Genomic DNA, 27,574 nt, shown 5'->3' with positions numbered 1-27,574 from the left:
TTTATATTATTTATTATATCTCAGTACAGTTTAAAGCAATCGCCGTGTGTGTATGTGTGTGTGGAGGGGGGGGCGGGGGAGTGGGGCGGGGGAAGTTACATTAACTCAACGTTGCAAAATATGCCTGAGGTAAACGGTTTGGTTGAGAATCGTAATAACTTATGTGTTAATCCATGTATGGGGGGGGGGGGGGGGGGGGTGGTAAAAAAATTAAATACATAAAAAAATATGTGAATACATATTCAAATACGTATATACATACTATATATATATATATATATATATATATATATATATATATATATATATATATATATATATATATATATATATATATATCTGTATGTATATATATAAATATAAGGAAAGTGGTCGGGTGCACGATATGGCACTTCCCGGCACCGCAGGCGCTTCACATTTGGCAGGCTCCTGCTTGGGGGCGACAGAACACGGGGGCCGGTGCCGGTTGACCGCAAAGTCCACGAAGAGGGGTCAAAACTGACCTCGACTGACCGGCGCCTTATATGAGCTATATTGCGAAAATAAACTTTTGCCGAACGACCACCACCACCCCCCCCCCATCTGATATTTTGTGAGGTAGTAGAAAAACACCTAGGGGTGTCTGAAAAAACTCGCCATATGCGGGAGAATTCTACAAAGTAGTCAAAACTGACCAGTTGTATTTCCCTATATAATCTTATGTAATTTATGGGAAAAACAGAGGGTAATTTCAACACAGATTTTAGGGCACTATGCCTAGTATATATATATATATATATATATATATATATATATATATATATATATGTGTGTGTGTGTGTGTGTGTATATATATATTGTTTACGGTGGGGGGGGGGGGTGACACCAGTAAGTGCCGCACCGGGTGATACCCGACTTCGCTACGCCAGTTTCTATCTGTAACACAATAGTCCATAACCAGAGGCGTAGCGAGGGGAGGGGGAGTGCGGACCGCACCGGGTGGCACCATTTAGGGGGGGGGGGGTGCAAATCGAAAATTGAAAGTTTGTCCCCGGGAAAGGTCGCTACGCCTCTGGGGGGGGGGGGGGTGACGGTACACCATTAAGTGCCGCACCGGGTGACACCCGACCTCGATACGCCACTGGCCATAACTAAATATAAACCATATCTACATATCTAACTTCTTCGATTATTTGAAATGTGCGCTGCCGATAAACCTACCTTTATGTAGTAGGCTTATATATTGCCCAGGCATTGGTGGGCATTTATAGATCTATATATTAATATAATATAGGATAGGACTACATCTGCTTATGTATACATATATAGGTCTATATTATATATATATATATATATATATATATATATATATATATATATATATATATATATATATATATATATAAACAAATAACACTTTTGTATTTATCAAACAAAATTGTGATTCCAGAATAAGAACCGTCGATTCAACTGCAACTCAATTTGTTGTTGGGAACATTATTTTAACAATTTAAAATTAAACCTTGACCCGTTCCATCGAGTCCAAAAAATCATTATTAATGAGCCGCTTTGTCTTGTATTGTGTTTATTTATAGCACCAGTTTCATTCAACCCTAATCATGACAGTGGACAAATGGAATATTCGCCGGGTGTGTTGCAATGCGAATAGCCTTGGACTGTTTTTAGGATTCAAACAAGAACTAGTATTGTTTTCATACCGTAGAAACCGGATCCAGAGAAACTGTAAGAAACAGTATATTTATTCATTTACTTTATATATTTTAAAGTCTATTTTCAATGCTGGTATATCGAAACCTTTCCCCCAACTGTAGTCAAAGACGCAACCTTTATTACTCCCCCCTCCCTCTACCCATTGATGTTATTTTTAGAAGCAAATATCATGTTCAATGCATAACGTCATCATGTAAATAAAAGTGATGACTGCTGTGGACTACTACAGTGAGTAATCGATTAAATCCTAGATCTAGTCTAGATCTATCAAGATTCTCCTACACTGTACTAGTCTAGATAGATTCTGGAATCTACAGTAGAGAATCTACGCTCATCTAGAATAGTTTAAACACTAAATTTAAACTTAATGTCGTTAAAAGCACCATTTCTGTTCAGATGTTAAGTTTCTAGATCTAAATCTAGATCTAGTAAGTACTTTCTCGGCCCCGAGTTTGGATCTAGTCTAGTGACTCTAGTCTAGCTAGACTCTAGCAGCCTAGCTAGAGTCTAGACTCTAGACAACTCTAGAGTCTAGTAGAGTCTAGACCGTGCCGTAGATCTTAGAACTAGATCTAGGGTCTAGTGATCTAGAACTAGAAATCTAGTCTAGACTAGTCTAGAGTCTAGCTAGATACTAGATTAGATTCTAGATCTAGGATCTAGATCTAGTTTTAAAAAAAAATAATTTAGGCCTAGGGCCTAGATCTAGTTAAATTTATTTAGTCAATCTACTGAGTCTGAATCTAGATTACTAGATCTAGATTTAGACTTTAGTCTTAATTTAATAATTTGATTTTTTCCACTGCACTTTGGGCTCAGAAAACTTGGCCGGACTTTCCATGTCCTTGTTTTAAAAAAAATAATTCTAAGACAGGACATCTAAAATTTTAAATTGAAACTGAAACCAGATCTTATTATTTTATATAGAAGTCTAGATCTAGATCTACTAACTACTATGTTTAGTATGTTTACTATGTTACTATAGAGTATAGACTATAGAGTGTCTATGTACTATGTAACTATCTTAATCTATATCTAGATTATTCTAGATCTAAGTATAATTGGTTATAGTTACAAGTTATTAATTAACTTATTAGGTAATCTATCGTTTAAAACTTTTATATGTATTAAATAGAAAATTAAATATAAATCTAGGTCTACATAGAAACAAGTTATTAAAAAGTCTAGTGACAATTTAAGCGCAATTTCCTTATGTTATCCATAACAATTTTAAATCACGTGGAAAAAAACGAGCGACGCGTAGCTCGCCTCTCTCTCTCTCTCTTGCAGCGCGCAGTGACGCGAACGATCCCACGTCGCGATAGGCTAGCCTCCCGTATCAGTCGAAAAAAAAATCCTTTCGAACCTCCGCTCATGCGCTATGGAAAAATCCTTTCGAACCTCAGCGCTTTGCTCTAAATCATCCTAGGCCTACACGACGCTCAGTTTGAAAATTCTTAATTAATTATTTGTGGCCGAATGAAAGGATATTTTTGAAAACTTTCTTCGGCAATATTGTTCTAAATTATGGCAGGAATCGATTGGTAAATGTTTCAAGTCGCTAAGTGGTCTGGTTGCCGAGATATGGGACAAAAACTGCATTTTTTCGAGGTTTTTTTGGCTTTTCCGGGAAATCCAGGAAGGAATTCCGGGAATTTTTTTGGCCTATGTTCATCCTCTGAACTTGCTTAACATATTTGCTTTTGGAACTAGTCCTCGATATTGCTTCGTTGAGGAGGAGATACGACTTAAAGCTAAGGACACACATCCATCCATACATTCCCAGAAATGACAAGTTAATAAACGCAATTCTCCAGAATGGAAATTGCGCTAAAAAATAATCAAAATCTTGAAATGATTATTATTAAAACAAGGCCTAAAGCCTATATAATATATTACAGTATCTATATATTATATAATTCGCTTCTGGGAGACGCTAGAAAACAAGCTGAAAGCGCGCTCCCTACCACCCCCACCCCTACATGGTCTGGTGAGCTGTGGTTCACGATAAATGTTTATAAACAGAGCCGGGTTTAGTGACGACTATTAGGGGCAGATAATTTAGTTTGAAATTTAGTTATAAATAATAAAGTAAAGTAGTAAAGGCTAACGAATGCATGTGTTACTAATTATACTTATCTGTAGTGTCAGCAATAAGCCATGTTTCCAGACATTATTTCCAAGTTGTGTATAAAGATAATTCATAAAACCTTGTACAATGATGCTTTTTAAAACAGCGAAATAAAAATTAGAAAATGAATAGGCTAATTGCAGTTAATTAATTCAGGGATGTGGCACCATATTATAGTACATGTAAGTTTCTACTTGGTTGTTATAAAATATGTCACCATCAAATTTTTAAAACACTTGTTCCATTCAAATTAAATACTTTGTAACACTTTACTTGTGACTACCTACATTCAATAATATTGTATTGTTGTGTTTAAGACTGAATTATTTTGTTTTCAGAGAACTTTTTAAAAAAAAGGATATCTTTACAGATGACAATGTATTATATTAAAAAGAAGTAGTAAAGGCCTAGCAAGTTATCTTTTATATTGACATGGGTAGTATCCCTTCTCAGAAACCAACACTTTTTAATGGTACAAAAAGAAGTAATTTAACAAGCTCAAAAATGGCAAGTAAACTTGTGAACAAGAATGGTGAAAATGATGTAATAGTTATAGATGACCAGCCTGATGGGGTAGATACGGAAAAAGCAGGTGAGAGTGACGCAAAGGAATGGAGTTGTCAGAGATGTACGCTGCTGAACTCTGTGACCTTGACCAAATGTTCTATGTGTGAATCTCCCAGAGTCTCACGTCTGCCCACTGTACGTGACGTAGATTCTTACTTGTCTAGTGCACAGCAGTTAGCCAGCAGTACGGATAAACTTACAAACTCAATTCAACCAGAGGCTAGTGCTGCAGATAAACTTCCAAAATCAATTCAACCAGGAGCTAATAATACAGATAAACTTCCAAAATCAATTCAACCAGCAGCTAGCAGTAAACTTCCAAAATCAAACCAGCCTAATGGTACTGATGTATCTGTTAATATTGACAAGGTTGATGTAAATTCTAAACCAACTGCTGAGAAGAATATCAAGCCTTGTTTAAATAAAGCACCCCCAGCGTTAGACAGTAAAGCACCCCCAGTGTTAGACAGTAAAGTCCCCTCAGTGACAGAGGAGGAGTGGGTGTGTCAGGTGTGTACTTTCTCTTGTAACCCCCACTGGGAGAAGAAGTGCCAGGCTTGTTTTAAGCCAAGACCATGTGACCTGAAGCGTGGCAGAGACAGTGTATCGCCCCCCAGCCCGTTAGAGTTTTCTAAGGACAGCGTCTCCTACAAGCACCGCCCCACCCAGAGCTCATCTCTGCAACAGGTGCCGAAACAAAGTCAAGTCCAACTGGTAGAAGCCAGTCCTACAAATCTCAAAGGTTGGACGTGTTCTGTATGCACCTTGATCAACACCGAAATGGCATTAGCCTGTAGTGCTTGTCGGAATCCTAAAAATATTGCTCAGAAAACTTCATCAAGACCTCCACAAAATCAGACAGCTAAAACAATTGGTCCCACAGACCAACACTCAGTGAAGTTTGATTTTCATAGAGAGGAGAGTTCTCTGGTGGAAGACATTAGACTTTTTGAAGAAAAAGAGGCATGTGAGCTTAGAGAAAAAATAATCAAACATTGCAGATCAGTAAGTAAACATTTATTTTCTATTGTGATGATGACACATTTTACAAATAAAGAGACAAAATATACACACTCATTTCATTGCTATTTATAAACTCTCTTTATCTAGATCTTATTTTAACTGTTGATTATGTTTAAAATCTGCTATAGTTATATTCATAAATGACTGTAAATTTAGTTTAAAAATATTTTCTTAATTGTTTTTTTTAAACATAGGTAGCAGGGTATTTATTTAAACCAAATCAATTCTTATATTTTCAGCTCTACGTTCTAGGGTAACTATCTAAACAAATTATTTTTCAGTCCGGGGATTCATTTGTTGATGATTCTTTTCCTCCTGCACCAAAGTCACTTTATTTTGATCCGAAGAAGCCCTTCTCACTCAAGGGAAATGGATTTCAAGTCGGCTACCCGTCTTCTGATGAGATTAAATGGTTTCGCCCCAACCAAATTATGGTACAGGGTAATCAGACACTACCATGGGCTGTGTATAGGACACCAATGCCAGAAGATATATCACAGGGTGTCCTGGGGAACTGCTGGTTAGTTATACTTTATTTTGTCCAAAATTTATTAGTGGTGTTTATGTTTCTTATTTGTTCTGCCTTTTCTATAGAGATGCCTTTGCTTTTTCATGAAGAGATTTTGTTTTCCATTTTTTTATATTAGAAATTTAGAACTGTGTTGACTTATTCCTTTGTAGCCCCTGTGGAGCTAAGGGCTGCAATCAGTTTTACTTCTCTGCTATTTATTTGTTTATTTAGTTTGTGTTAAAGTAATATTACTTACAATGAATACTTATGACTTCCTAGATTTGTGTTTTGCAAAAATGACCCCCAAAAGATTTCTGAAATTATTTTTTTTCTTAAGTGTTAGTTTTAAAACACAAGTAATTACATTTAAATAATGTTGTTTTCCTGTATTTTTCCCTTTAGGTTTTTTAGTGCATTAGCTGTTGTGGCAGAGAGCTGTGAGCTAGTCGAGCATATCATTTTTAGCAAAGAGATCTGTGCAGAGGGAGCTTATCTAGTCAGACTGTGTAAGGATGGGCTGTGGAAAACTGTTTTAATTGATGATTACCTCCCCTGCAATTCTCAGAGGCTGCTAGTTTTTTCCCAGGTAAGTTCTTTCACATTTAATCTTTACATTCCTTTTAAACATTTTCTCACTTTTCATATAATTATTCAACTTTTATGTTGGAAACTGCAAATGCTTCACATATGACATTACATTTGAATTCAACATAGAATATGTAATTAAGTAAGCTTATTAAAATAAAAATATTTTATTGTTATACATAAGAGTTTGGTTAGTAGTATTATAAATTAGAACAAAATTTAAACAATGTGGAAAAATATAAAACTATATTATGCAAGGTTAACCAGAATTTGTTTGGTTATTTATTACTTTGGATACAGTTGGTGTTAAATCATTTAATTTTGTGTCTTTGCTCATTATTTTTTTAATGTTTTGGAATTTTTATAAAAAATTGTGTAAAACTTGTCGGCTTATTATTACCAGGCTAGGAGAAAGCAACTCTGGGTAGCATTGATAGAAAAAGCAATGGCCAAGCTTCATGGCTGCTATGAGGCTTTGGTGGCAGGGAAATGTATAGAAGGCTTGTCTACCCTGACTGGAGCTCCTTGTGAGAGCATTTCACTACAAAGTAAGTTTAAGTCTCTATCCTAATGTGAACTCTTCATCATCAAAGTAAGTTTTATATGGTAGGCTCCCAAAAAAAAACAACTTCTGATTTAATAAGCTTTTTAAAATTTATTTGTTTGTATCTAAGTTAGGCTACTTAAGGGAGAATATTTGCATGCATCAAGGATTCTTCTGAAAATATGGTTGCCATGGCAATGGTGGCCATCTTGAAAAAAAAACTTTTATGGAGGTCTTGCTGTTCAAAGACTAACATATACATTTATCATATAACAATTGATCCTTCTTTTGCTAACTCCAATAGAGTCAGCTGGCAATTTTTTGTCGCAGAGAACACACTGGAAATTTTTTTTTTCAAATTTTTTACCTCCACCCTCAATATCCACTTCTGAGACTACACAATTAGGCCAAAAAAAAAATGACAAGTGTTTATAATGAACTAGATCACAGTAGAAATTACTTAATTTGCTCTCATGTTTAGACTGGACTTAAAATAAATCCCAACAAACTTGCTGTTTCAGGTGACGGGTCTGGTGGTGTGGAGGTGGACCCTGACATCATTTGGGCAAAATTGCTGAGCTGCAGGGAGCTAAAGTTAGTAGCTTTTTAAGTAAAGTTTCCCTTTCAAACCTGACGGTCTACAGGGCAAGTGAAGTAGAGTTCACTTGTTTCTGTGACCTCGGCATATGAAGAGTAGCTTTTTAGCTCATTTGTTTATGTTCATGTCTGTGCATAGAAGAGCACTGTTCCAACCTGTGACTCAGCCCCTATCAGACTTATCCTTAGATCTTTCAACTCTCTTAACCATGTCTTTGTATTAGCCTACTCTTTCCTTTTACTACCCATCCAAAGTTATCAATCTTTACTTATCAACCTCATAACAAGACTTTCACTTTCATTTTATTTATAAATTTTTACACAGTTACCCATGTTACAAATTAGCAAAAAAAAAAACAATGTGTTAAGTACTTTCATAATTGATTTAATTTTTTAAATTCTTAGGTTTTTGATGGGTGCGTCGTGTGGGAGTGGCAACATGAATGCTAACGAGGAAGATTTCTCTAGTGTTGGTCTCAGGGCTAAGCATGCCTACTCCATTTTGGATGTCCAAGATTTAGAGGGCAACAAGTAGGTAGAAAATTTGGGTCATGGGTGGATCTTTGTTATATAGGTTCAGGGGTGTATCTTAGTAAACTTGGGTCAGGGTGTATCTTAGTAAACTTGGGTCAGGGGTGTATCTTAGTAAACTTGGGTCAGGGGTGTATCTTAGTAAACTTGAGTCAGGGGTGTATCTTAGTAAACTTGGGTCAGGGGTGTATCTTAGTAAACTTGGGTCAGGGGTGTATCTTAGTAAACTTGGGTCAGGGGTGTATCTTAGTAAACTTGGGTCAGGGGTGTATCTTAGTAAACTTGGGTCAGGGGTGTATTGTCAAGTCATGCTTGTGTATTTGTTTGTTGCCTGCTCTAACGACGCTTGATATTTTAATTACCCTATTAAGACTGATCCGACTTCGCAACCCCTGGGGTCGCTACTCATGGAAAGGCAACTGGAGTGATGGGTCACCCTCGTGGCAGACGGTAACAGAAGAAGGAAGGAGGAAGTTGATGGCCGTGGGGGAGGAGCAAGGAGTTTTCTGGATGCAGTTCTCTGATCTCATGAGGTGAGGACTGTGGCCATTACGTGGGGAAATAAAGTGTTAACTCTCCTATAGCCAAATCACTATACAACGAACGTATGTTGATTTGTTTACTTTATTTTAACCACCTCACTAGATTAATGTCTGATTTTTTAAATTTTAACTTTAGCCAGAACCTGTAACTCCCAATAAAGCTTATAAGTTTATATACAAGTTTCATTGTTTGTTTTGATCATCTACTTGCCAGGTATTTTGATAGCATTGACATCTGTAAGATCCGGCCACACTGGCAGGAGAAAAGAATTCAGGGCATGTTCCCTATCAATGGATCCAACGCAACCAAAATCATCAAGATTAGTGTTTTTCAAACAACAGAAATTGAATTTGGTCTTTTTCAAGAAGGTTCAAGGTACAACAGAAGTTATTGACTATTTTTTGTGCTGATTTTAAAATTACTTTCTTGTATATTACAGATTAACATGTTGGATCATAATTTAAGTTGTATAAACACAACAAAATAACTGAATAAAAATGGAATAATTTGTTTGAAATAATTGTACTCAAACTTGACAAAAGCTAATGGAGCGGAGTGGTCGAATGGTAGGGCGCTTGGCTGCTAACCCGAATGTCTAGAGTTCAGATCTTGGTCCAGACTTAAGACTGCAGGACATTTCTGAGACCACACCTTCCCTTCATATGCCGAGGTCTAGAAACATATGAACTCTACCTCATCTGCTCTATGAGTCGTTGGGTTTTAAAGGGGGGAATTTTATTTATTTTGACTATAGCTTAAAAAAACAGACATGAAGAACAAGCATTGAAAAGAGAACTCTTGTTGCAGGGGTGTTGCTGGCGGCAAGTCTCCACTGGACCTGTGTTTGCTGGTCCTGAGAGAGTCCCCCAACCTCCAGCAGGTGGCGGTGGGCAAGCTGGAGGTCCACAGTTCACGCCAACTGCGGGGGTTTGTCGGCTGCAGCCACATGTTCTCTCCTGGGGATTATGTCATTGTGCCACTGGCATTTAACCACTGGAAAATTGACTTTGGTATGTTTCCACCATTTTTATGCTGGTATTGAGTTAATATTTTGCTGCTATACTAAGCTATTTTTGGTTTTTTTAAGTATCCTAATTTGTCTGAACTACAGATAACGCTGAGCTCTTGAAAATGAAATTTAGCACATTTTAATATAATTTAATGTTTAATTATAAATGTTATGCGCACACTTTTTTTTTCTCTGGATAAATATAGTGCTCATGTTGTTGCTATGCGCTGCATTTGTGTAGAAGTTATATAACATGGGGTTGGCGTGGTCGAGTCGGTAAAAGCTCATGGTTGCTAAACCGAAAAGTCTCGAGTTCGAACCCCCGGGCAGATGAGGCTCGTTAGCTGGGGACAGCCACTCTTCTAGGAGAGACAACTCCAAAATTAAACAACTGCTGCCTTGTAGTTTGTTCTTGGTTGGACAAAGGCTATGGAAGCAAATCCAAAAAGAGAAAAGCAGACTGAAATCGGAGTCAATGGCCTCAATGGCTCATAACCAGTTGACACGTAACGCTTAATTGTGTTGGAGGCATAGTCGAGTCGGCAAAAAGCTCATGGTTGATAAATTCCAACAAAAGTCTCGAGTTCAAACGCACTGGCAGATAAATCTCGATCACCTTCAACACTAATAATTAAGAACGAAGAAGAAGAAGAAGAAATATAACATGTAGTTGTTTTTTTTAGAATTACAAAAATCAAATTTGTTCTTCAGTTTTGAATTTGAAAGTAAAAAACTTTGTACTTCTGCTGACTTTTTACTTTTAAATTTGTATTTTTTTGTATGTACATTTTTAAAAAGTTTGTTTACATTTTTATTCTAAAATAAAAAATCAAATTTGATATTTTACAGATGCTTCTAAGGCCATGGGTCCCCATTATGTGGTGTCCATCCATAGCTCTAAGAAGCTGATGGTGAGTGAGAACCTTGTGTCCAGACCATTTGTGCTGGCTGATGCCCTCATTCAGCTGGCTGTCAGCAAGGGCAACAAAGAGGAGGTAATGATAAAATATTTTTTTAAGGTTATCTTTTCATGATGTTTTTCTTAGCACAACTAAACTAAAAGTGTTTTTACCCTCCTCTAGATTCGACAAGGAGTCACAGCTTATACCCTGATGAAGGGATGGGCAGGGTGTATTTTTGTTGTAGAAAACCGCCTTCCAGCCCACTACGTCAATTTGATTTCAGACTGTAAAGACAGCTGCAACATAGTATCAACACGAGGAACCCTAGAAACAACAGATGTTATCCCCCCTTACCACAGGTTTGTTGTTGACTGAGATGAGAAGCCAGGACTGGTACTGTAATAGAATGCTTGTAAATCTCATATGTTTTATACTGGTAGAAAATGTTGAGGTTACAACTTTTTTTTCTATATGTAATGGTAAAGGGAATCACAATGACCTACTGGTTGGAATTAAGATTTTAGCTGTCATAATTTTAAAACCAATTCATCCAGTTTTCTCTCCAATGATTTCAGAACGTTTGTTTCATTTTTATGGCTGTGCATTTTTAAATTTAATTCCTCATCTCTACCAAAGTATGTTTTATCACATTAGTTGAATCTCCATTATACATTTGAATCTAAGAAATATAAAGTCTATTTCTTATCACTAGGCAAGTGATTAGAATATCACATTTAGTCTATTTCTTACTGTCAGATTTATAATGTCAACTTCTTCCCTTAGGCAAGTGATTAGAATAATATCACATTTAGTCTAATTCTGTCAGATTTATAATGTCAACTTTTTCCCTTAGGCAAGTGATTAGAATAATATCACATTTAGTCTATTTCTAACTGTCAGATTTAAAATGTCAACTTTTTCTCTTAGGCAAGTGATTAGAACAATATCACATTTAGTCTATTTCTAACTGTCAGATTCATGTCAACTTTTTCCCTTAGACAAGTGATTAGAATAATATCACATTTAGTCTATTTCTAACTGTCAGATTTAAAATGTCAACTTTTTCCCTTAGGCAAGTGATTAGAATAATATCACATTTAGTCTATTTCTAACTGTCAGTTTTATAATGTCAACTTTTTCCCTTAGGCAAGTGATTAGAATATCACATTTAGTCTATTTCTAACTGTCAGATTTATAATCTCAACTTTTTCCCTTAGGCAAGTGATCATGGTGCTTTCCCACCTGGAGCGAAGTCAACCGTACCATCTGTCCAGGCGACTGATCCACCGGACAAGTTCCTTCATTGAGGGGCCACCCCACTCTCCACCAATCACAGAGCAGCTTGCCCCACTTCACATTCCCCGTCCCTACGTGTGACACAACTGGGCAGCATTGCCATCACGTTCCCTACCTGACCAAAGGCCATTAGTGAAGAACAGCTTTTTGCTGCATTTATTTCATTCTTTTTTATCATGAACTGGACTTGAAAAGTTGTTGTGTGTGATTGTTTCTACATTATTGTAATCTTGCTCATGATGTAATGATTATGAAGCCATTTATTGATCTTTCTTTTGAAAGTTTATATTTTAAGTTTTTGTTTAAGAGGATCAGTGTTCTAAATAGTATCATTATGTTTATTGTACAGCCAGTCTTAACAGAACCTCTGAAAGAAAATTACTGAATTGATATAGTAATTTACTAATCTTTTATACTTCTACTTATAAACAAACAATCTCTATCTTCAATAATTAGGAAATATAGTGTTGCTCAAAATTAATTGAATTATCTCCCTTTTTCCTCCTTCATTTGGAAAAAATAAAAGCATGGATTTTATTGTACTATTGTTCATTCCAATGGTAAAAAGTATTACATTTTAAATTTGTATACTAATATCACGAATTTTTTTCAACGTGAACTGGCGAGCAAATCATTCATGTATAGCATCTGTTAACTTACAGTTAAAAATGTCTGTTGGTGCTCTTTATTAAGTGCTACCTTGATGTTTTCCTTTATTTTTACCACCGTATTTGTTTCATCATTTTATGTGCTAGTTTGCTTTTTTTAAAATCCAGTATTTGTACTTAAATTTGTTAAAAATTAAAACACAATTTGTGTACTCATGTTTTGGGATGATAGCTATAGCAAATGCTAAATTAACTTAGTGAAAGATAAAATAAATTTCACAAAATACTCAATTTTGTAACATGAATAGTATGTACCTTGGGTTTTTTTTTTGGTCAACTGATTCAAGTTATCATTGTTATTTAGATTTAGTAATTAGATTTCACACAGACAAATAATTACATTTGAGCTTAATTTACATAAAATGTTAAATGAATTATATATATCTAAGTGCAATCATCCTCTGTGATTTAATTCTATATTTACAAGACAATATTATTTCTTAGTTGGTTGACATGAGGCATAATTGTCCAAATTTGTTTCCTCCAAGTATTTTACAATGGCTTTGGTATACATATTTAAATAATATTTAATTATCAATGTGTTTAAAATGTTCTTAAATAATATTCATATCAAATCTATTTTTGTCACTGCATGTTTGATTCCTGTGTTTTAAATATACTTGCTAATGTGGAATTCTTATACTCTGAAATAAAGAACAATCTATTTTCGACAGCAAAGCTTTTATACTGTAATTTTAACAGCATAGAAAAAATCACAAACACAGATATTTCTAGTATGGTCATGTTTTAATAGAATGGCTTTGACAATGATATAAAATAAAACAAAATGTATGTAGATGCAGTGAAACCAACAATGACGTAAACATATGTCTTACCTAACAGTCCCAAATATGGGAGAAAAAAATGGACACTGTTTATTGATATTCAACAGCATAGAAGTTGAGTATCCAACAATGTTTACAAAAACATAACTAAAGTTTACACATTCAATTATACCAATATATAAATTTGTATGTACAGTATTTCACAGTTGACAGACCGTTCACAAAAAATGCTTGAATTTAATGAAGCTATAGATTGTAAAATGAAATATTTCATTTTATTTCTGCTAAATTGTCTTCATCATATATGCTGGTAAATGGAAAAACAATACAAAAAATTATTTCAACAAGATGGTATTTGGCTGTGCAAGATCTTTGGGGTGCTTGTAATTAGGAAATTTTTTTTGTAAACAAGCAAAAGTACTAAACTTGGGGGAAAAAATTATGTGCATTCAACTAATTATGGAACCTTTAATTCAGCAATCTTGGTGCTCAACTATTCTGCGGGACATAAATGCTCACCTCATCTGACAATACAATATATTTTTACAATCACACTCTTCAGTATAAGAAAATCTTATCGAATTAAATTTTTCAAAAGTATAATTTAAGCTTTCAAAAAGAACAGACTTCATGTAGATAGTAAAATTTTCATTCGTCCTGTACTTTAGCAAATACTAATCAATAAAACCTCTCAACACAAAAAATAAGGCAGAATTAAACGTCTGCAGTCCTAACGCAGAACTTTGGCCAGTATTTTTCATTCTTTCTATCAAATAACTAACTATATTCCAATGAACCATAAAGATTCAACAAAAATATATTAATATCTCTTCCATAAATGTACTGTACAGTATGCAATCATCCATTCCTCTCACACATTTGTAATTACAGTACACGTCAAACTTGACATCATGTGTATAAGAAGCCTATATTACACCAAATAAAAATCTTTGTATTTTTAAACCACCCAGCTGTTTTTAAAAAATGGTTTATAAAATATAAAAAAAAAAACCTTTTATTTTACTTGGAAACTGATTCAGGTGAAAATGTTAAAAACTGAGTTGATTAAAAGAAAACGTGTTATCAGTCAGCCTCTTGAGATTCACTGCTTTGACTGGGTGCCTTACCCTAGGCAGCAATATCCTTCACTGAATATTCTCTATATCACAATAACAAAGTAGTCCTTTATGTCTAATTCAATAGTAAATTAATTCAGTAACAAAATGTTGGGAGTAAGGTGGAGGAAGAAGATTACCGCCCTGAAGTAAATAACTTATGTGATTAAACAATGTATAAATGCAAATTATTCAATAGTTACAGTACATCAGCAAACCTTGTTCTGTTGTCATAAGCTGCGAGAATTAATGCAAAGAATTACAAAATAATGGATTGGTCCTGAATTCGTAAATTTTATTAGGTTTAAAATAATATTAAGATACCGTCTCATTTAAGGGAAATACACATTTCTTAAAGTGAATGTTACTTATTGCTCATCTCCCTTCATAAATTATCCAGTAAAATAATACGCAGGATCCTCCGATACTTCAGTGACTTGCTGCAAATCCTCAAGTCTGCATTGCATTCTTTTTTACAAACATAAAAACCTACAGATATTGTTTTTTTTTCCTTTATTTGTCTGGTCTTTTGACATTTGATTTGTCTCCCCTACATTCTGGGCAGTACCATTTTCCCTTGGGTTTTGTGCGCAGTCCAACACAGCCAAAGTGATACCATTCTATAACACACTTTTCGTTATCACACCCTATCATTTCTCCATAAGAAATGTTATTACAGGAGCAATACGTTGGCTCATTGGGGTCTATTTGGAAGTCTAGTGGGGAGTCATCGCCGTTGGCCTCTTTCTTCGCAACTTTCCGCTTCTTTTTCTTCTTAGGCGCTTTATCTTTTTCCTCCTAAAACAGAATATTCAACATTACCACAAGCATAATTTCAACATAAAAGAGATCATGTTATAGAGGTAGAATTTTTAGCTGCTGTATTGCAAAAAAAAAAAAAAGTCTACTCACGCTCACTTTAGTATCTTCCTCGTTAACTTCTGCTTTTGTTCTCCTTTGACGCTTAGTTGAATTATTTTTCTCATTCTTTTCAGGCTCTGCTTTTGTTTCTTTCTTTACTACAGGAATGACGATTTCTTCAGGCTCTGGCTCTTTCGTAGACCCAGGATCTAAACAACAGGAACATAAATTTATGATCCATTAAAATTCAACCAGGATTATACAGGTATTTCAGTATTTCAGGTAGAACACAATATAAACATGACCTAAACTATAACTCATACAACCAGCTACTTTTTTTTTATAAAGACAGGTTTTTAGTATCCATCATATACAATAAGAAATTCTATATTAAAGCCTAATATATTACAGTAACAAATTAAAAGATATCAACAACAACAATAATCACAATGCACCTCATATAACCAAAGTATACTAATAGTTCAAAACTCATAAAAAAAGATAAAAGAAAAGAACTGACCCAAGTGCTCTCTGTCCTGATCTAGCTGTCGTGAGCGGTTTTCTATTAAATCTGTGATCAGCTGGACGAGGGCAATCTTTTCATCTCCAATCTCCTGACAGTGAATCAGTGCTCTTTGTAAGGCCAGGCAAGACTTTTTTGACGATCCACTCTCTTTCATAGCAGCATTTCGTAGATTTTTTATTTCTTCCAAAATTGCTAAATGATGTACAAAAATAAACATAAATGCTTGAACAAAGCACAAAAACTAGCTCTCATGCATAAAGATCAGAAATAACAAAACAAAACAGTTAAAATGTAGAGCTCAAAAACTAAAAAGTTTGATACTTGAAACAAATATTTAGGGTCAAGGATATTACCCCCCCCCCTTAAGAATACCTTTTATAAATGGTTTTATATATGATATTTATAAAGTTATAAAGTGAGATACTTTTTTTTAAATGTCTGAAATGGGCAGATAAATTATAAATAACCAAATCACCTAAATCTATCTCCAACCTTTTATTAAAGTTTAGGGATAATTAGCAATCAACAGGGGGTAATGGCACTTTTTTGGGTGAGTGGTAATTGATGAAAACTGACATGAGAGTTACGTCCTACTCCCAATGATTTAAACAATTTTCACCTGTAAATCTCAAATAATTTGTAAACCAAAAAAAAAACATATCGGTAACTAAGACTGATATTGCACCTACTTGATCATAATATAGAGAATTTCTAAAAAGAATAGGGACTATAAAAATTCTTATTAATCTTTTTTTTGGTGGTATTTCTGACTAATCTTAATAGACTAGTGGCAATGATATAGGTAAAAAACCCATCAATATGATTTTAGTTCTGCCTGCACATTTAGAAAAAACATAGTTATTCCATAGTCAAACTAACAAATGTAGTGTATAAAGATGGAAAACGAAAAACATCTGCATAACCTTAAATATCAGTAAATAATAAATAAGTAGACCTACACAGCTGAAAACCGGAGCTTACTACACTAAGATTAACTGGCTAGCATATTTCCACAGAATAAAATAACCATCACAATTCTTACTTAAGTTTAAATTAAGTTAGAATTAAATTTTTTCCATAGGGCTAACACTAAAACTTAAAAGTACTTCGTAGACCTAAATGCCTAATTAATTATCACCTGGCATCCACTTGTAGTACATAGAAGATCTAGACACTAGATCTAGAATTCCAACTAGTTATTTAAAATTTTAGTAGTTAGCCTAACGTTTATAAGTTTGAAACCCTTAAGTTAACATAAGACAAGAGTTTTGAGTTAAGTAATTAGTAAGTGATAGTTTGTGATAGATCTAGATCTATATCTATATGTCATCAAACTGATGAATGAATAAATGAAATAAAGTTTGAAACTCACAATTCTGAATAATTTCCCACAACCTTAACCTGCTATTTTCAGTTTTCCTAAATGTCAGTACTATTTTAATGATTTTTAATGTCATACTGAAATAATTGAAAATAACTATGTGTAGATCTAGAACCTAGAATGAAGATTAATTGTTCAAATTATTAAAAAGGTATTTTGCCAACCTTTGCTTCTGATGTGCAACTCCCTCATTTGAGAAATGTTCCTCTGGAGATCGTCCGGCAATGTCTCCATCGTGTCGAGGTAATTTGATAAATACGTCGCAGAGCAGATGGCCTCTACTGCTGCGTTATTGACCATTGCAGCCAGTTTTAAAATGAAAATATTAAGAGCGATGGATTAAAATTATCTCATGAATTAAAATTGATCACCATTTGTAAACAATGAAATCGGTTTTCTCATCAAATTGTGTCTCTTAGAATCGTTCTGTTCCGTCAGTGAAACTTTTTAAAAGCTAAGTTAATTTGGAGAATTTTAAAATAATTAGTAGCCTAACTAAAAAAAACTCTTGCAAAAAATATAATCAATATGTTAAAGAATATTTTTAAAATAATTTTTATTGCAAGTTCGTGAATATTTATCAGCAAATTATGCTTTTAAGATTAATAGTATATCATTTTATTAGTCAAATTGTTCCGTATGCGGAGAATCCATTCGTGTTTTGGCTAAGCGAATTTTTAAAAATAACTCTTTGGTAGCTAGCTTAGAGTTCGCCGATTTGGGACTAGGTCGGAGGTGGGCGGTGGGGACGGGGTAGGAAGGGAATTATACATTTACTATGTGGTTGTTTGGGATAACTCTAAAGACGAATTATTTATACAATTTGAGTAGCTTACCTTCCTTTAAAGGAGAACAGAAACTAAAACAACATTTAAGTCATTTATGGACTAGGTTAACTAGGTATAAAGAAGAGTAAAATGATAAATCAGTTTCCAGGATTAAAAAGTAGATCTATATCTAGATCTACATTTATTCAGTAACCTAAGATCAATTATTACAATTAGGCCCTGGCAGTGGCGGAGTAGTAGACCGGTTGCCGCCGGGCTGGTACCTCTGGTGAAGTCTGGTGTCACCCCCCCCCCCTCCATACATCAAAAAAATTATCGGACCGGGCCTATTTATTAATTATTATTATTAGCTCTGAAAGGGGAAATATACCTATTTAGTATTTGTCCGGGCCTTAAAAAAGGGGTGTTGAACAGTTAGGCCCATGTCTATTAGTATTACTATTACGTTATTAACTTATTATTAGTGTTTTACTTTAATTTTAGCCCTAACCCTAATAATTTCTGACCACAAAATTGAACTTGGAAATTACGTATCTACTACTAACAAGTTACTAACAAGTAACAACCTAACACCTATTTTCAGAAGAATCTATTGTCAGACATGGTAGAATCTAGTAATACCAATACTCAAATACTCCACTTTTTTTTAGTGTAGGCCCTAACTATTTTAATTAATATATTTTAATTATCTAGGCCTATTCCATTCAATAAAACTGAGTGGTATTAGATCTATATTATGCTGACAAAGGTTATATATTTTCAAATGTGGTAATTATGTTACTAATTAAGGTTCACCTCTGCATAGCATGCATGCTTGTATAGGGCTTAAGTATACTAATCATCAAGCGTACTTTTTGGTATATCTTTTTGCTTTCCTGGAAGATTCTACTATCATTTGGAGAAATCCATCTAATTCTATACTAGATCTACAGCTCTCGTTAATTAGCTTGAAATTAGCTTTAGTTTGAGAGAATTAAGATTAAGATATACTTTTTGCTGTCATCATCTAAGCAGTTCCTACAATTTGTTTTGCCAATTATGTGTCTCATACAAATATACAAACTCTGTTGAGCTGGGCATAAACATACAAAGGAATACAACTTTCCCTAGATCTATATATTTCTTTCTTAATACAGTACTATAATTTGAAGGCAAGTTTTTAGCATTATTTTTTTTTTAATTCATAGTTATATTTAATTTAACTAATAAAAAAAAAATGTCATTTATTCAGCAGATACAAGGATGTGTGTTTCTGTAAGGGTACATAGAAATGCAGTGTAGTTTTTGTGGATGTCTCATACTGAAGACAACAATGACACCAAAACTAGCGAGACTTAGCCACACATGGTCGAGGTACAAATATCTACAGTCCACCATTAATTGTGGAATTCCCTGGGCAAGCTCTACATTCAGACACTTGTTACCTGCTAATGATTTCCCTGTCTCCAAAGCTTTTATTTCTCACTCAACAAATTTAAAAAGCTGGAGTCAACCTCAAGGATTTGACACAGGGATTAAAATTTACCATCCTGTTGTTAAGGATAAAGTGCCTCTTGTTCTACGCCAAGAAAGGCTAGTTCAGTGGTCAGTTATTCCTCTAATAATTTTAAATGTATTCACTAATTAAAATAATTCATTATATTTATAGTTTATATTTATGTAAAATTGGAACCGGTTTGGAAATTAAAACATGTATTTTGTTCCATAATATAAATAATAAAGTTTGCAAATTAGAATATTTTATTATTTAAAGTGTCATATTATATTCATTTCCTACCATTAAATTCTGAAAAGAAATTCCAAATTATTCGATATTGTGAATATTCAGGTATGCCTGTGGTCCAACAGTCTATGACAGTTCACATATTGGACATGCAAGTTCATATGTACGTCAAGATATTATTCGCAGAATTATGGAGGATTTTTTTCACATTGAAACCATCCTCGTCATGGGAGTGACTGATATTGATGACAAAATTATAAAAAAATCACTTGAGGTATTCTTCATTCACTATTGTATTTGGCTATTACTATTGTAGAATGTATTGTACACTGAAGTCATGAGGGCAAGCACATGGTTGCTAACCCAGAAGTCCCATGTTTGAACCCTTGGGCAGATGAGTCGAGTTTGCTGGGGACAGCAACTCATCTAGGAGAGAAAACTCATGAAAAAAACTGGAGACCAGCTCCTTAGGTGATAGGATTAGCAATTCAGGTTTTCTATCAGCAGTTTCTGCGACACTGCTGATTCCAAGCTGTACAGGTAACATCCTGTCCCTTGGGTCCATCCGCTGTATGGAGAGAGCAGGCCTGATACATGGGCAAGACCAGGCTCTTCTCAACTTACTGCCCATGCTTTGTGCTTGGGTTTCCAGTGGTCTTAGACTATGAAGCTATATATATATAATTTGTGTAATGCATATTTAAACTCAGCTGTAATATCTATTGCTTTTGATGTAATAATCTTAAAAAGATGATTCTTTTGTTTCTATTTTTTTAAAACCCCAAACCTATGTTTTTTAGACAGGAGAAGCCATGTCCAAACTCACCAAGAGGTTTGAATCAGAATTCTTTGCCAGCATGTCAAGCCTAAATGTGCTAGCTCCAAGCATGGTAACCAGGGTGACTGAACACATTGCTCCTATTATAAACTTCATTGCCGCAATAGAGAAGAAGGGATTGGCATATAGAGTCAGTGATGGTAAGTTGTTTTTTTTATTAATCAGCCAGTGAGGTTAGATAGAAAGTGGTTTAGAGGAATAGGTTTGTCATAATCACATTTATGAGTGAAAAAAGAAGGCCAATTGTTGTTTTTTTTATTACACACATGCATCAGCTCTTGATTTATTGTTTATTAAAGAAGAGAAATATGGAATGGCATGGTCAAGTGGTAGAGCATATGACTGCTACCCAGAAAGTCTTGAGTTAAGATCCAGAGCTAGAGTCTGTGGGACATCCCATGAGTTCACCCAGCTATGATGGGTACCTGACTGATGTTAGGGAATGTAAAGATAGCAGGGCATAGCGCTGTCCATACTATCCTTTCATCTGTTGATCAGCTTTTTTTGTTATTGAAAAATTAGATTGCATATAGTCCAAAAGCAGGTTTTTAGAATTATATATGATCTTAAAATCAAGAGCATAGCATATCTGTAAGAATATTTTTAGATTTTAAAGTAATTTAGTGTATTAATTTTTTTATTCTTGAAATAGGCAGTGTGTATTTTGATGTCAATAAATACGGCCGCTACGGAGTTTTTTCTAACCAGACTGATCAGGGAGTGGGTAGGTTGCTGCAAAGTTAAATAACTTATCTTTAAACAAGGGGGGTGAGCAAATTTATTTTCTAGTCAAAGAGTTATTGAAAGAATTTTTTATGTTATGCATTACCTATAGGTGTCTATTTATAGAGATCAACTCAGAAAAACACACTAGCCAAGATTTTGCCTTGTGGAAGGGGAGCAAACCAGGAGAGCCATGGTGGGAATCTCCATGGGGAAAAGGCAGGCCTGGCTGGCATATTGAGTGTTCAGCTATGGCCAGGTAAAAAACCTTTTTTAACCAATGAATAAGTAGAAAAAAGGAACACTTAATTATAAAATAACTTAGCAGTGGAAATAAACAAAATGTTTAATATAAAGCATTAAAAAAGACTTTTCATCAATATTTAAAAAACTAATTGAAAATAATCATGTAATGAATGTACTTTATGTTTTCTGTGAATAAAACTTTTCAGCCATATATTTGGTGCCAACTTTGACCTACATTCTGGTGGACAGGACTTAATATTCCCTCATCATGAAAATGAGCTTGCGCAGTCTTGCGCATACCACAATAACACTCAGTGGGTCAATTACTGGACACATACAGGTATAGCATCACATAGTGTACACAAAAGTCTGACAATAATTATAATGTTGACTGCTGATAAAAAAACTGATTACTAAGGAAAACAAATTTTATTCCTTTGCTACTCGGTAAAGTAAACATAAATTAAAAGTGCTCAACTACTTTTTAATTTCATCTGCTCTCAGGTCATCTATTTTTATCTGGTCAAACTGATAAAATGTCCAAGTCCCTGAAGAATGTGATATCCATTCCAGAACTTTTAGATCAGTACAGCTCTAATCAGTTCAGAATGTTGTGTCTGTTGAGTCACTACAGAAAGCGTGAGTGTGTTCATTCTTTTGTTTACTGTTTATGTTCTATTTTTTGTTTTCTAATTTAAAAGATTCCATTGAACTTTTTTATTTTCTGATTTAAAAGATTACATAAAACTCAAATATTTTTATCAAAAAAGATTACAACAAAGGTTGTTATTTACAGATCTAATATAGTAATTGAACTTGATTTCAATTTTCTGAACAGAATTAGAGTTCAGTGATGAGCGCATGCAGAAAGCTGTTTCAGTGGTTACTACGTTGAACAGTTTAGTTGATCGCTGCAAGTTGTATGTTGATGGCCAAATTAACAGCAGACCTTTACCTGAGGCTGAGCTTTATGAGAAGTGAGTAATCATGTGGTTACTTTATTATCTCACTATTTTAATTGTCTGACCACTTTAATCATTTGACCACTTTAATTATTTGACTGCTTTTTCTTCTCTCTATTTTAATTGTCACACCACTTTTGAGCACTTTAATTTTATGACTTCTTGATTTCTTCATCACTCTTATTAGTTACTTTATCCTTCTACAGTATTACTTTGACAGTATTTTGGTCCTTTCAAACTGCTAAAAATAAATTAATGATTCTTGGACTATAACTTTTACCTGGTCATTTTAAAGTAAAGTACTTAATATATGCCCCCAGTTTACACAACACTAGGAGACTGGTCCACCAACCATGAACTGACATTATCAACATCTAAAAATAACCTGTCTTATTGTGTGTCCCCAGTTTACACAACACTAGGAGACTGGTCCACCAAGCCTTCGCTGATGACTTCAACACACCACAAGCTTTGGCCCACGTGATGAGACTGGTCAAGCTGGTCAACCAGTACCTGGGTGGGGAGTCTGATGCCAATAGCAGTGTGGGGGTATGTTAAACTGTTGATTCAGTGAGGGGATATCTTAAACTCTGTGAGGGGATATGTTAAACTGTTGATTCAGTGAGGGGGTATGTTAAACTCTGTGAGGGGATATGTTAAACTGTTGATTCAGTGAGGGGGTATGTTAAACTGTTGATTCAGTGAGGGGGTATGTTCAACTGTTGATTCAGTGAGGGGGTATGTTAAACTGTTGATTCAGTGAGGGGGTATGTTAAACTCTGTGAGGGGATATGTTCAACTGTTGATTCCCACAGAATGGGGGTTATGTTAAATATTTTGCCATAATTACTTTGTATTGATAAATCACAACAAGTAATTGATGTCCAGTTCATGGAAGATGCACACATTAACATAAACATTATTGAATTTATAATTGTAGTTCTATCATGGTGTGATTTTGAAATGAAATAATCTTTAATGAGAATAATTTTCACGGAACATTATTTTGGTATTTTATAATGCAAATATTAAATGCGTATCGTGTTAAATTTTTAACAATCAAATGTCATTGTTATTTTCTGATCATTAGGAAACTTCTGCACGCTGTATAGCACCAGTGGTGGCTGTTGAGGTTTTTATCCGTGGTCTATTGAAAAAGCTGGGATTAGATATTGGCACTGCTAAGGTAAATTTCAGTGCTGAGAATTAAGGATCTTGTATCTCTCTGGCGACAGCTGATTTATAAAATTTGTATATAAGATCTTTTATATATCTATTGACAGATAACTTATAGAATTTGTATAAAATCTTGTACATATCTAGAAATAGATAATGGACCATATTTTTAGTAATAATTTTAAATTCTAAAACAACAATAGAAGAACAATATAAACTAAGAATAAAGATTAAAAAAAAAAAAATTTCCCTTTCAAACCTGACGGTCTATGGGGCAAGTGAAGTAGAGTTCACCTGTTTCTGTGACCTAGGCATATGAAGAGATAGTGTGGTCTGCACTATGCCCAGCCGCCTTCACTTTCCCTAACGTGAGTTAGGTACCCATTAGAGTTGGGTGGACTCAGGGACGGTCTACTAACTTGAACCTGGATTCAAACTCTAGACTTATGGGTTAGCAGTCCAGCTCTCTACCGCTAGACCACTCCGTCCCACAAGAATAAAGATGTCTGTAGAAAAGATGTGTCTATGAACAGATGTGTCTGTAGAAAATATTTGTGTATGAAAAGATGTGTCTATGAACAGATGTGTCTATGAACAGATGTGTCTGTAGAAAAGATGTGTCTATGAACAGATGTGTCTGTAGAAAAGATGTGTCTATGAACAGATGTGTCTGTAGAAAATATTTGTGTATGAAAAGATGTGTATGTAGAAAAGATGTGTCTATGAACAGATGTGTCTGTAGAAAAGATGTGTCTATGAACAGATGTGTCTGTAGAAAAGATGTGTCTATGAACAGATGTGTCTGTAGAAAAGATGTGTCTATGAACAGATGTGTCTGTAGAAAAGATGTGTCTATGAACAGATGTGTCTGTAGAACAGCCGTGTCTATAAACAGATGTGTCTACAGATTTTGTTAATCCTAGACAGGAAACTTGACAGAATCCCAGCAACAGTTTTGCCAGGCTGTGGACACAGTGGTGTCAACACGAGCTAAAATCAGAGAATTTGCTAGAAATGACAAATTTATGCTGGACGCGGCAGGTATTGAGCTTTATAAAAACTATTTTATTGCATTGGTTAAATTATAAAATGTATTGGTAATTATTAAAAACTTCTACGGAACTTCTTTGTTTCTAATTGTAATATTATGTGCCTACATGTTAGGTGCCATAGGCCACTAGGACTTTGATTCCAGTCTGCTCTTCTTTTAGGCCTTTTATAGATTCTAATAATTTTATATAATTTTATCTAATTCTCTAATGAAATTATGTGTGTTGTAGTTTTCTGATGTTTTAATATAGTTTTATCTAAATCTCTAATGAAATTATGTGTGTTGTAGTTTTCTAATGTTTTAATATAGTTTTATCCAATCCTCTAATGAAATTATGTGTGTTGTAGTTTTCTAATGTTTTAATATAGTTTTATCTAATTCTCTAATGAAATTATGTGTGTTGTAGTTTTCTAATGTTTTAATATAGTTTTATCTAATTCTCTAATGAAATTATGTGTGTTGTAGTTTTCTAATGTTTTAATATAGTTTTATCTAAATCTCTAATGAAATTATGTGAGTTGTAGTTTTCTAATGTTTTAATATAGTTTTATCTAATTCTCTAATGAAATTATGTGTGTTGTAGTTTTCTAATGTTTTAATATAGTTTTATCTAAATCTCTAATGAAATTATGTGAGTTGTAGTTTTCTAATGTTTTAATATAGTTTTATCTAAATCTATAATGAAATTATGTAAGTTGTAGTTTACAATTGTTTTAATATAGTTTTATCTAAATCTATAATGAAATTATGTAAGTTTTAGTTTTATGATGTTTTAATATAGTTTTATCTAAATCTAATGAAATTATGTGTGTTGTAGTTTTCTAAAGTTTTAATATAGTTTTATCTAAATCTCTAATGAAATTATGTGTGTTGTAGTTTTCTGATGTTTTAATATAGTTTTATCTAAATCTCTAATGAAATTATGTGTGTTGTAGTTTTCTAATGTTTAATATAGTTTTATCCAAATCTCTAATGAAATTATGTAAGTTGTAGTTTTCTAATGTTTAATATAGTTTTATCTAAATCTATAATGAAATTATGTAAGTTGTAGTTTTCTAAGGTTTTAATATAGTTTTATCCAAATCTCTAATAAAATTATGTAAGTTTTAGTTTTATGATGTTTTAATATAGTTTTATCTAAATCTAATGAAATTATGTGTGTTGTAGTTTTCTAAAGTTTTAATATAGTTTTATCTAAATCTCTAATGAAATTATTTGTGTTGTAGTTTTCTGATGTTTTAATATAGTTTTATCTAAATCTCTAATGAAATTATGTGTGTTGTAGTTTTCTAATGTTTAATATAGTTTTATCCAAATCTCTAATGAAATTATGTAAGTTGTAGTTTTCTAATGTTTAATATAGTTTTATCTAAATCTCTAATGAAATTATGTAAGTTGTAGTTTTCTAATGTTTTAATATAGTTTTATCTAAATCTCTAATGAAATTATGTGAGTTGTAGTTTTCTAATGTTTTAATATAGTTTTATCTAAATCTCTAATGAAATTATGTAAGTTGTAGTTTTCTAATGTTTTAAAAATCTTGGTTAGGTGAGCTTGGGATACCTGAGGAGAAAGCCAAACAGTTGATGAAAAAGTTGTACAAACCACTGTGGGAGGCCTCGGACAAAATCAGGGAGGAAATTTTGAACAGTTCTAATGTTCAAATCAAGGTAGGATAAAATAAATGAATTTTAAAACTCTAAGCAGTTTTCTTATTTGACCAGAAAACTTTGAGCTGTTCCTTTAGTTAACCTTAAGCATTTTATCAGGATATTAATTATTATTTCTCACAATTTATTGCAAGAACAATAACCAAATAAACTTAAATTTGTTTCTATTTTTTTTTAACCTCCTTCAACCCATCTAGCTACATTATCACTTTAACTGTAACAAAATTTGGCCTTTTAATTTTAATAAGAAAAATTGTAAATTTTCGTTTCTTTTCTTCATACTGACAAAGGCTTCTAACCAAACGAATCATTTGATGTATTAATTATTAATTTTTTTTTTAATACTTTAATATTTTCCGTATTTTAAAGTTGCATCTACATACTTGCTGAATGTTTAAATATAAATAGATTAGTGATGTTTTTTTAAAAGTAAAATAAAAATTAGGCACAATGATCATTCTTTGTCTAAACTCAACACCTTAGTGACCTGTAGTTTATGATACTTTAAAACTTATAATTCTTCTAAAGATCAAGTTTTTAAAGGAAATTTAAGAAAGAAATAATTAATATGTGTGTAAGAATATACAATATAAGCACAAAAAAAAAAATCACTAATTCTTGTATCTATTTGTTTTTGCTCATAACAGGATGATGCCAACTCTTCTTCCTGGAGTTTTGTGGATAATAAAAAAGCAAGGATCAGCTCCACCGAAACAAAACAAACTTCTGAAGAGACCAAATTGAAGTCAGATGTAGCTAAAAAAGACAAGAGTAAAAAAAAGGGAAAATCACAGAAGCCAAGTTGATATGATATTTAGAATTAGCCAATAAAGAATTAATTATGAATGTTTAAAATTCCTTACTTAAAAAATAATCTTTTAACTTTTTGTCATTTTTACTTTCTCGTATATGAAGTATAGAGGAAGTATTGTAATCGTGAGTCTGAAAAACATAGTTTTGCAATTTTGTCTGAACGTCTGTGTGTGTGTGTGTGTGTCTGTGAACATGATAACTTGAGTACCGTTACAACTAGGTTGATGAAATTTCATGTACAAGTATTGTATCAAATTTCAGATTTCTCAAAAAATGCATGTGAATTTATAAAGTGTCTA

General features: G+C 33.6%; 3 protein-coding genes across 8 annotated transcripts; 2 read left to right on the top strand and 1 right to left on the bottom strand.

The window, feature by feature from the left end:
• Positions 1-1,640: 1,640 nt before the first annotated feature.
• LOC131931983 (calpain-15) lies at positions 1,641-12,921 on the top strand. Of its 4 annotated transcripts, XM_059288830.1 has the most exons (14): positions 1,974-2,138; positions 3,856-4,023; positions 4,180-5,413; positions 5,713-5,951; positions 6,345-6,528; positions 6,931-7,075; positions 7,593-7,665; positions 8,074-8,199; positions 8,571-8,732; positions 8,956-9,117; positions 9,550-9,752; positions 10,601-10,746; positions 10,834-11,012; positions 11,871-12,921. In XM_059288830.1, the coding sequence occupies exons 3-14, from the start codon at positions 4,274-4,276 to the stop codon at positions 12,028-12,030; spliced, it is 2,919 nt and encodes a 972-aa protein (XP_059144813.1). In that variant the 5' UTR covers positions 1,974-2,138; positions 3,856-4,023; positions 4,180-4,273; the 3' UTR covers positions 12,031-12,921. The 4 variants fall into 4 exon arrangements, with proteins under 4 accessions (XP_059144816.1, XP_059144813.1, XP_059144815.1 ...); XM_059288833.1 differs by lacking the exons at positions 1,974-2,138; positions 3,856-4,023 and adding an exon at positions 1,641-1,722; XM_059288832.1 differs by lacking the exon at positions 3,856-4,023.
• A 433-nt stretch (positions 12,922-13,354) lies between these two features.
• Positions 13,355-17,787, bottom strand: LOC131931979 (inhibitor of growth protein 1). Of its 2 annotated transcripts, none has more exons than XM_059288825.1 (4): positions 17,450-17,787; positions 15,899-16,096; positions 15,436-15,587; positions 13,355-15,315 (listed from the first exon to the last, which is right to left on the bottom strand). In XM_059288825.1, exons 1-4 carry the CDS (start codon positions 17,583-17,585, stop codon positions 15,031-15,033), a joined length of 771 nt encoding a protein of 256 aa, XP_059144808.1. In that variant the 5' UTR covers positions 17,586-17,787; the 3' UTR covers positions 13,355-15,030. The 2 variants fall into 2 exon arrangements, with proteins under 2 accessions (XP_059144808.1, XP_059144807.1); XM_059288824.1 differs by having other exon boundaries at positions 15,430-15,587; positions 17,450-17,781.
• A 209-nt stretch (positions 17,788-17,996) lies between these two features.
• On the top strand, positions 17,997-27,308 carry LOC131931977 (putative cysteine--tRNA ligase, mitochondrial). 2 transcript variants are annotated; one of them, XM_059288822.1, is made up of 14 exons: positions 17,997-18,038; positions 19,305-19,657; positions 19,902-20,070; positions 20,597-20,774; positions 21,287-21,358; positions 21,484-21,616; positions 21,810-21,943; positions 22,108-22,242; positions 22,442-22,580; positions 22,973-23,114; positions 23,656-23,751; positions 24,665-24,782; positions 26,341-26,462; positions 27,110-27,308. In XM_059288822.1, the coding sequence occupies exons 2-14, from the start codon at positions 19,344-19,346 to the stop codon at positions 27,266-27,268; spliced, it is 1,911 nt and encodes a 636-aa protein (XP_059144805.1). In that variant the 5' UTR covers positions 17,997-18,038; positions 19,305-19,343; the 3' UTR covers positions 27,269-27,308. The 2 variants fall into 2 exon arrangements, with proteins under 2 accessions (XP_059144805.1, XP_059144803.1); XM_059288820.1 differs by lacking the exon at positions 17,997-18,038 and adding an exon at positions 18,163-18,185.
• Positions 27,309-27,574: the final 266 nt, after the last annotated feature.

Source organism: Physella acuta, unplaced genomic scaffold (genome assembly GCF_028476545.2).
Source record: "Physella acuta isolate Inbredline_101_S28 unplaced genomic scaffold, ASM2847654v3 ptg002067l, whole genome shotgun sequence".
Taxonomy (NCBI): Eukaryota; Metazoa; Mollusca; class Gastropoda; family Physidae; genus Physella; species Physella acuta.
This window is presented reverse-complemented; position numbering and strand designations above follow the sequence as displayed.

Coding starts and splice junctions, on each gene's coding strand:
- LOC131931983 (XM_059288833.1), top strand. CDS start 4,274: ATGGGTAGTATCCCTTCTCAGAAACCAACACTTTTTAATGGTACAAAA. Junction 7,666..8,073: donor CTGAGCTGCAGGGAGCTAAA/GTTAGTAGCTTT, acceptor TTAAATTCTTAG/GTTTTTGATGGGTGCGTCGT. Junction 8,733..8,955: donor CAGTTCTCTGATCTCATGAG/GTGAGGACTGTG, acceptor TCTACTTGCCAG/GTATTTTGATAGCATTGACA.
- LOC131931979 (XM_059288824.1), bottom strand. CDS start 17,585: ATGGTCAATAACGCAGCAGTAGAGGCCATCTGCTCTGCGACGTATTTA. Junction 16,097..17,449: donor GTTGCACATCAGAAGCAAAG/GTTGGCAAAATA, acceptor TACATCATTTAG/CAATTTTGGAAGAAATAAAA. Junction 15,316..15,429: donor AGGAAGATACTAAAGTGAGC/GTGAGTAGACTT, acceptor ATTCTGTTTTAG/GAGGAAAAAGATAAAGCGCC.
- LOC131931977 (XM_059288822.1), top strand. CDS start 19,344: ATGCAGTGTAGTTTTTGTGGATGTCTCATACTGAAGACAACAATGACA. Junction 20,775..21,286: donor GGCATATAGAGTCAGTGATG/GTAAGTTGTTTT, acceptor TTCTTGAAATAG/GCAGTGTGTATTTTGATGTC. Junction 23,115..23,655: donor ATGCCAATAGCAGTGTGGGG/GTATGTTAAACT, acceptor TCTGATCATTAG/GAAACTTCTGCACGCTGTAT.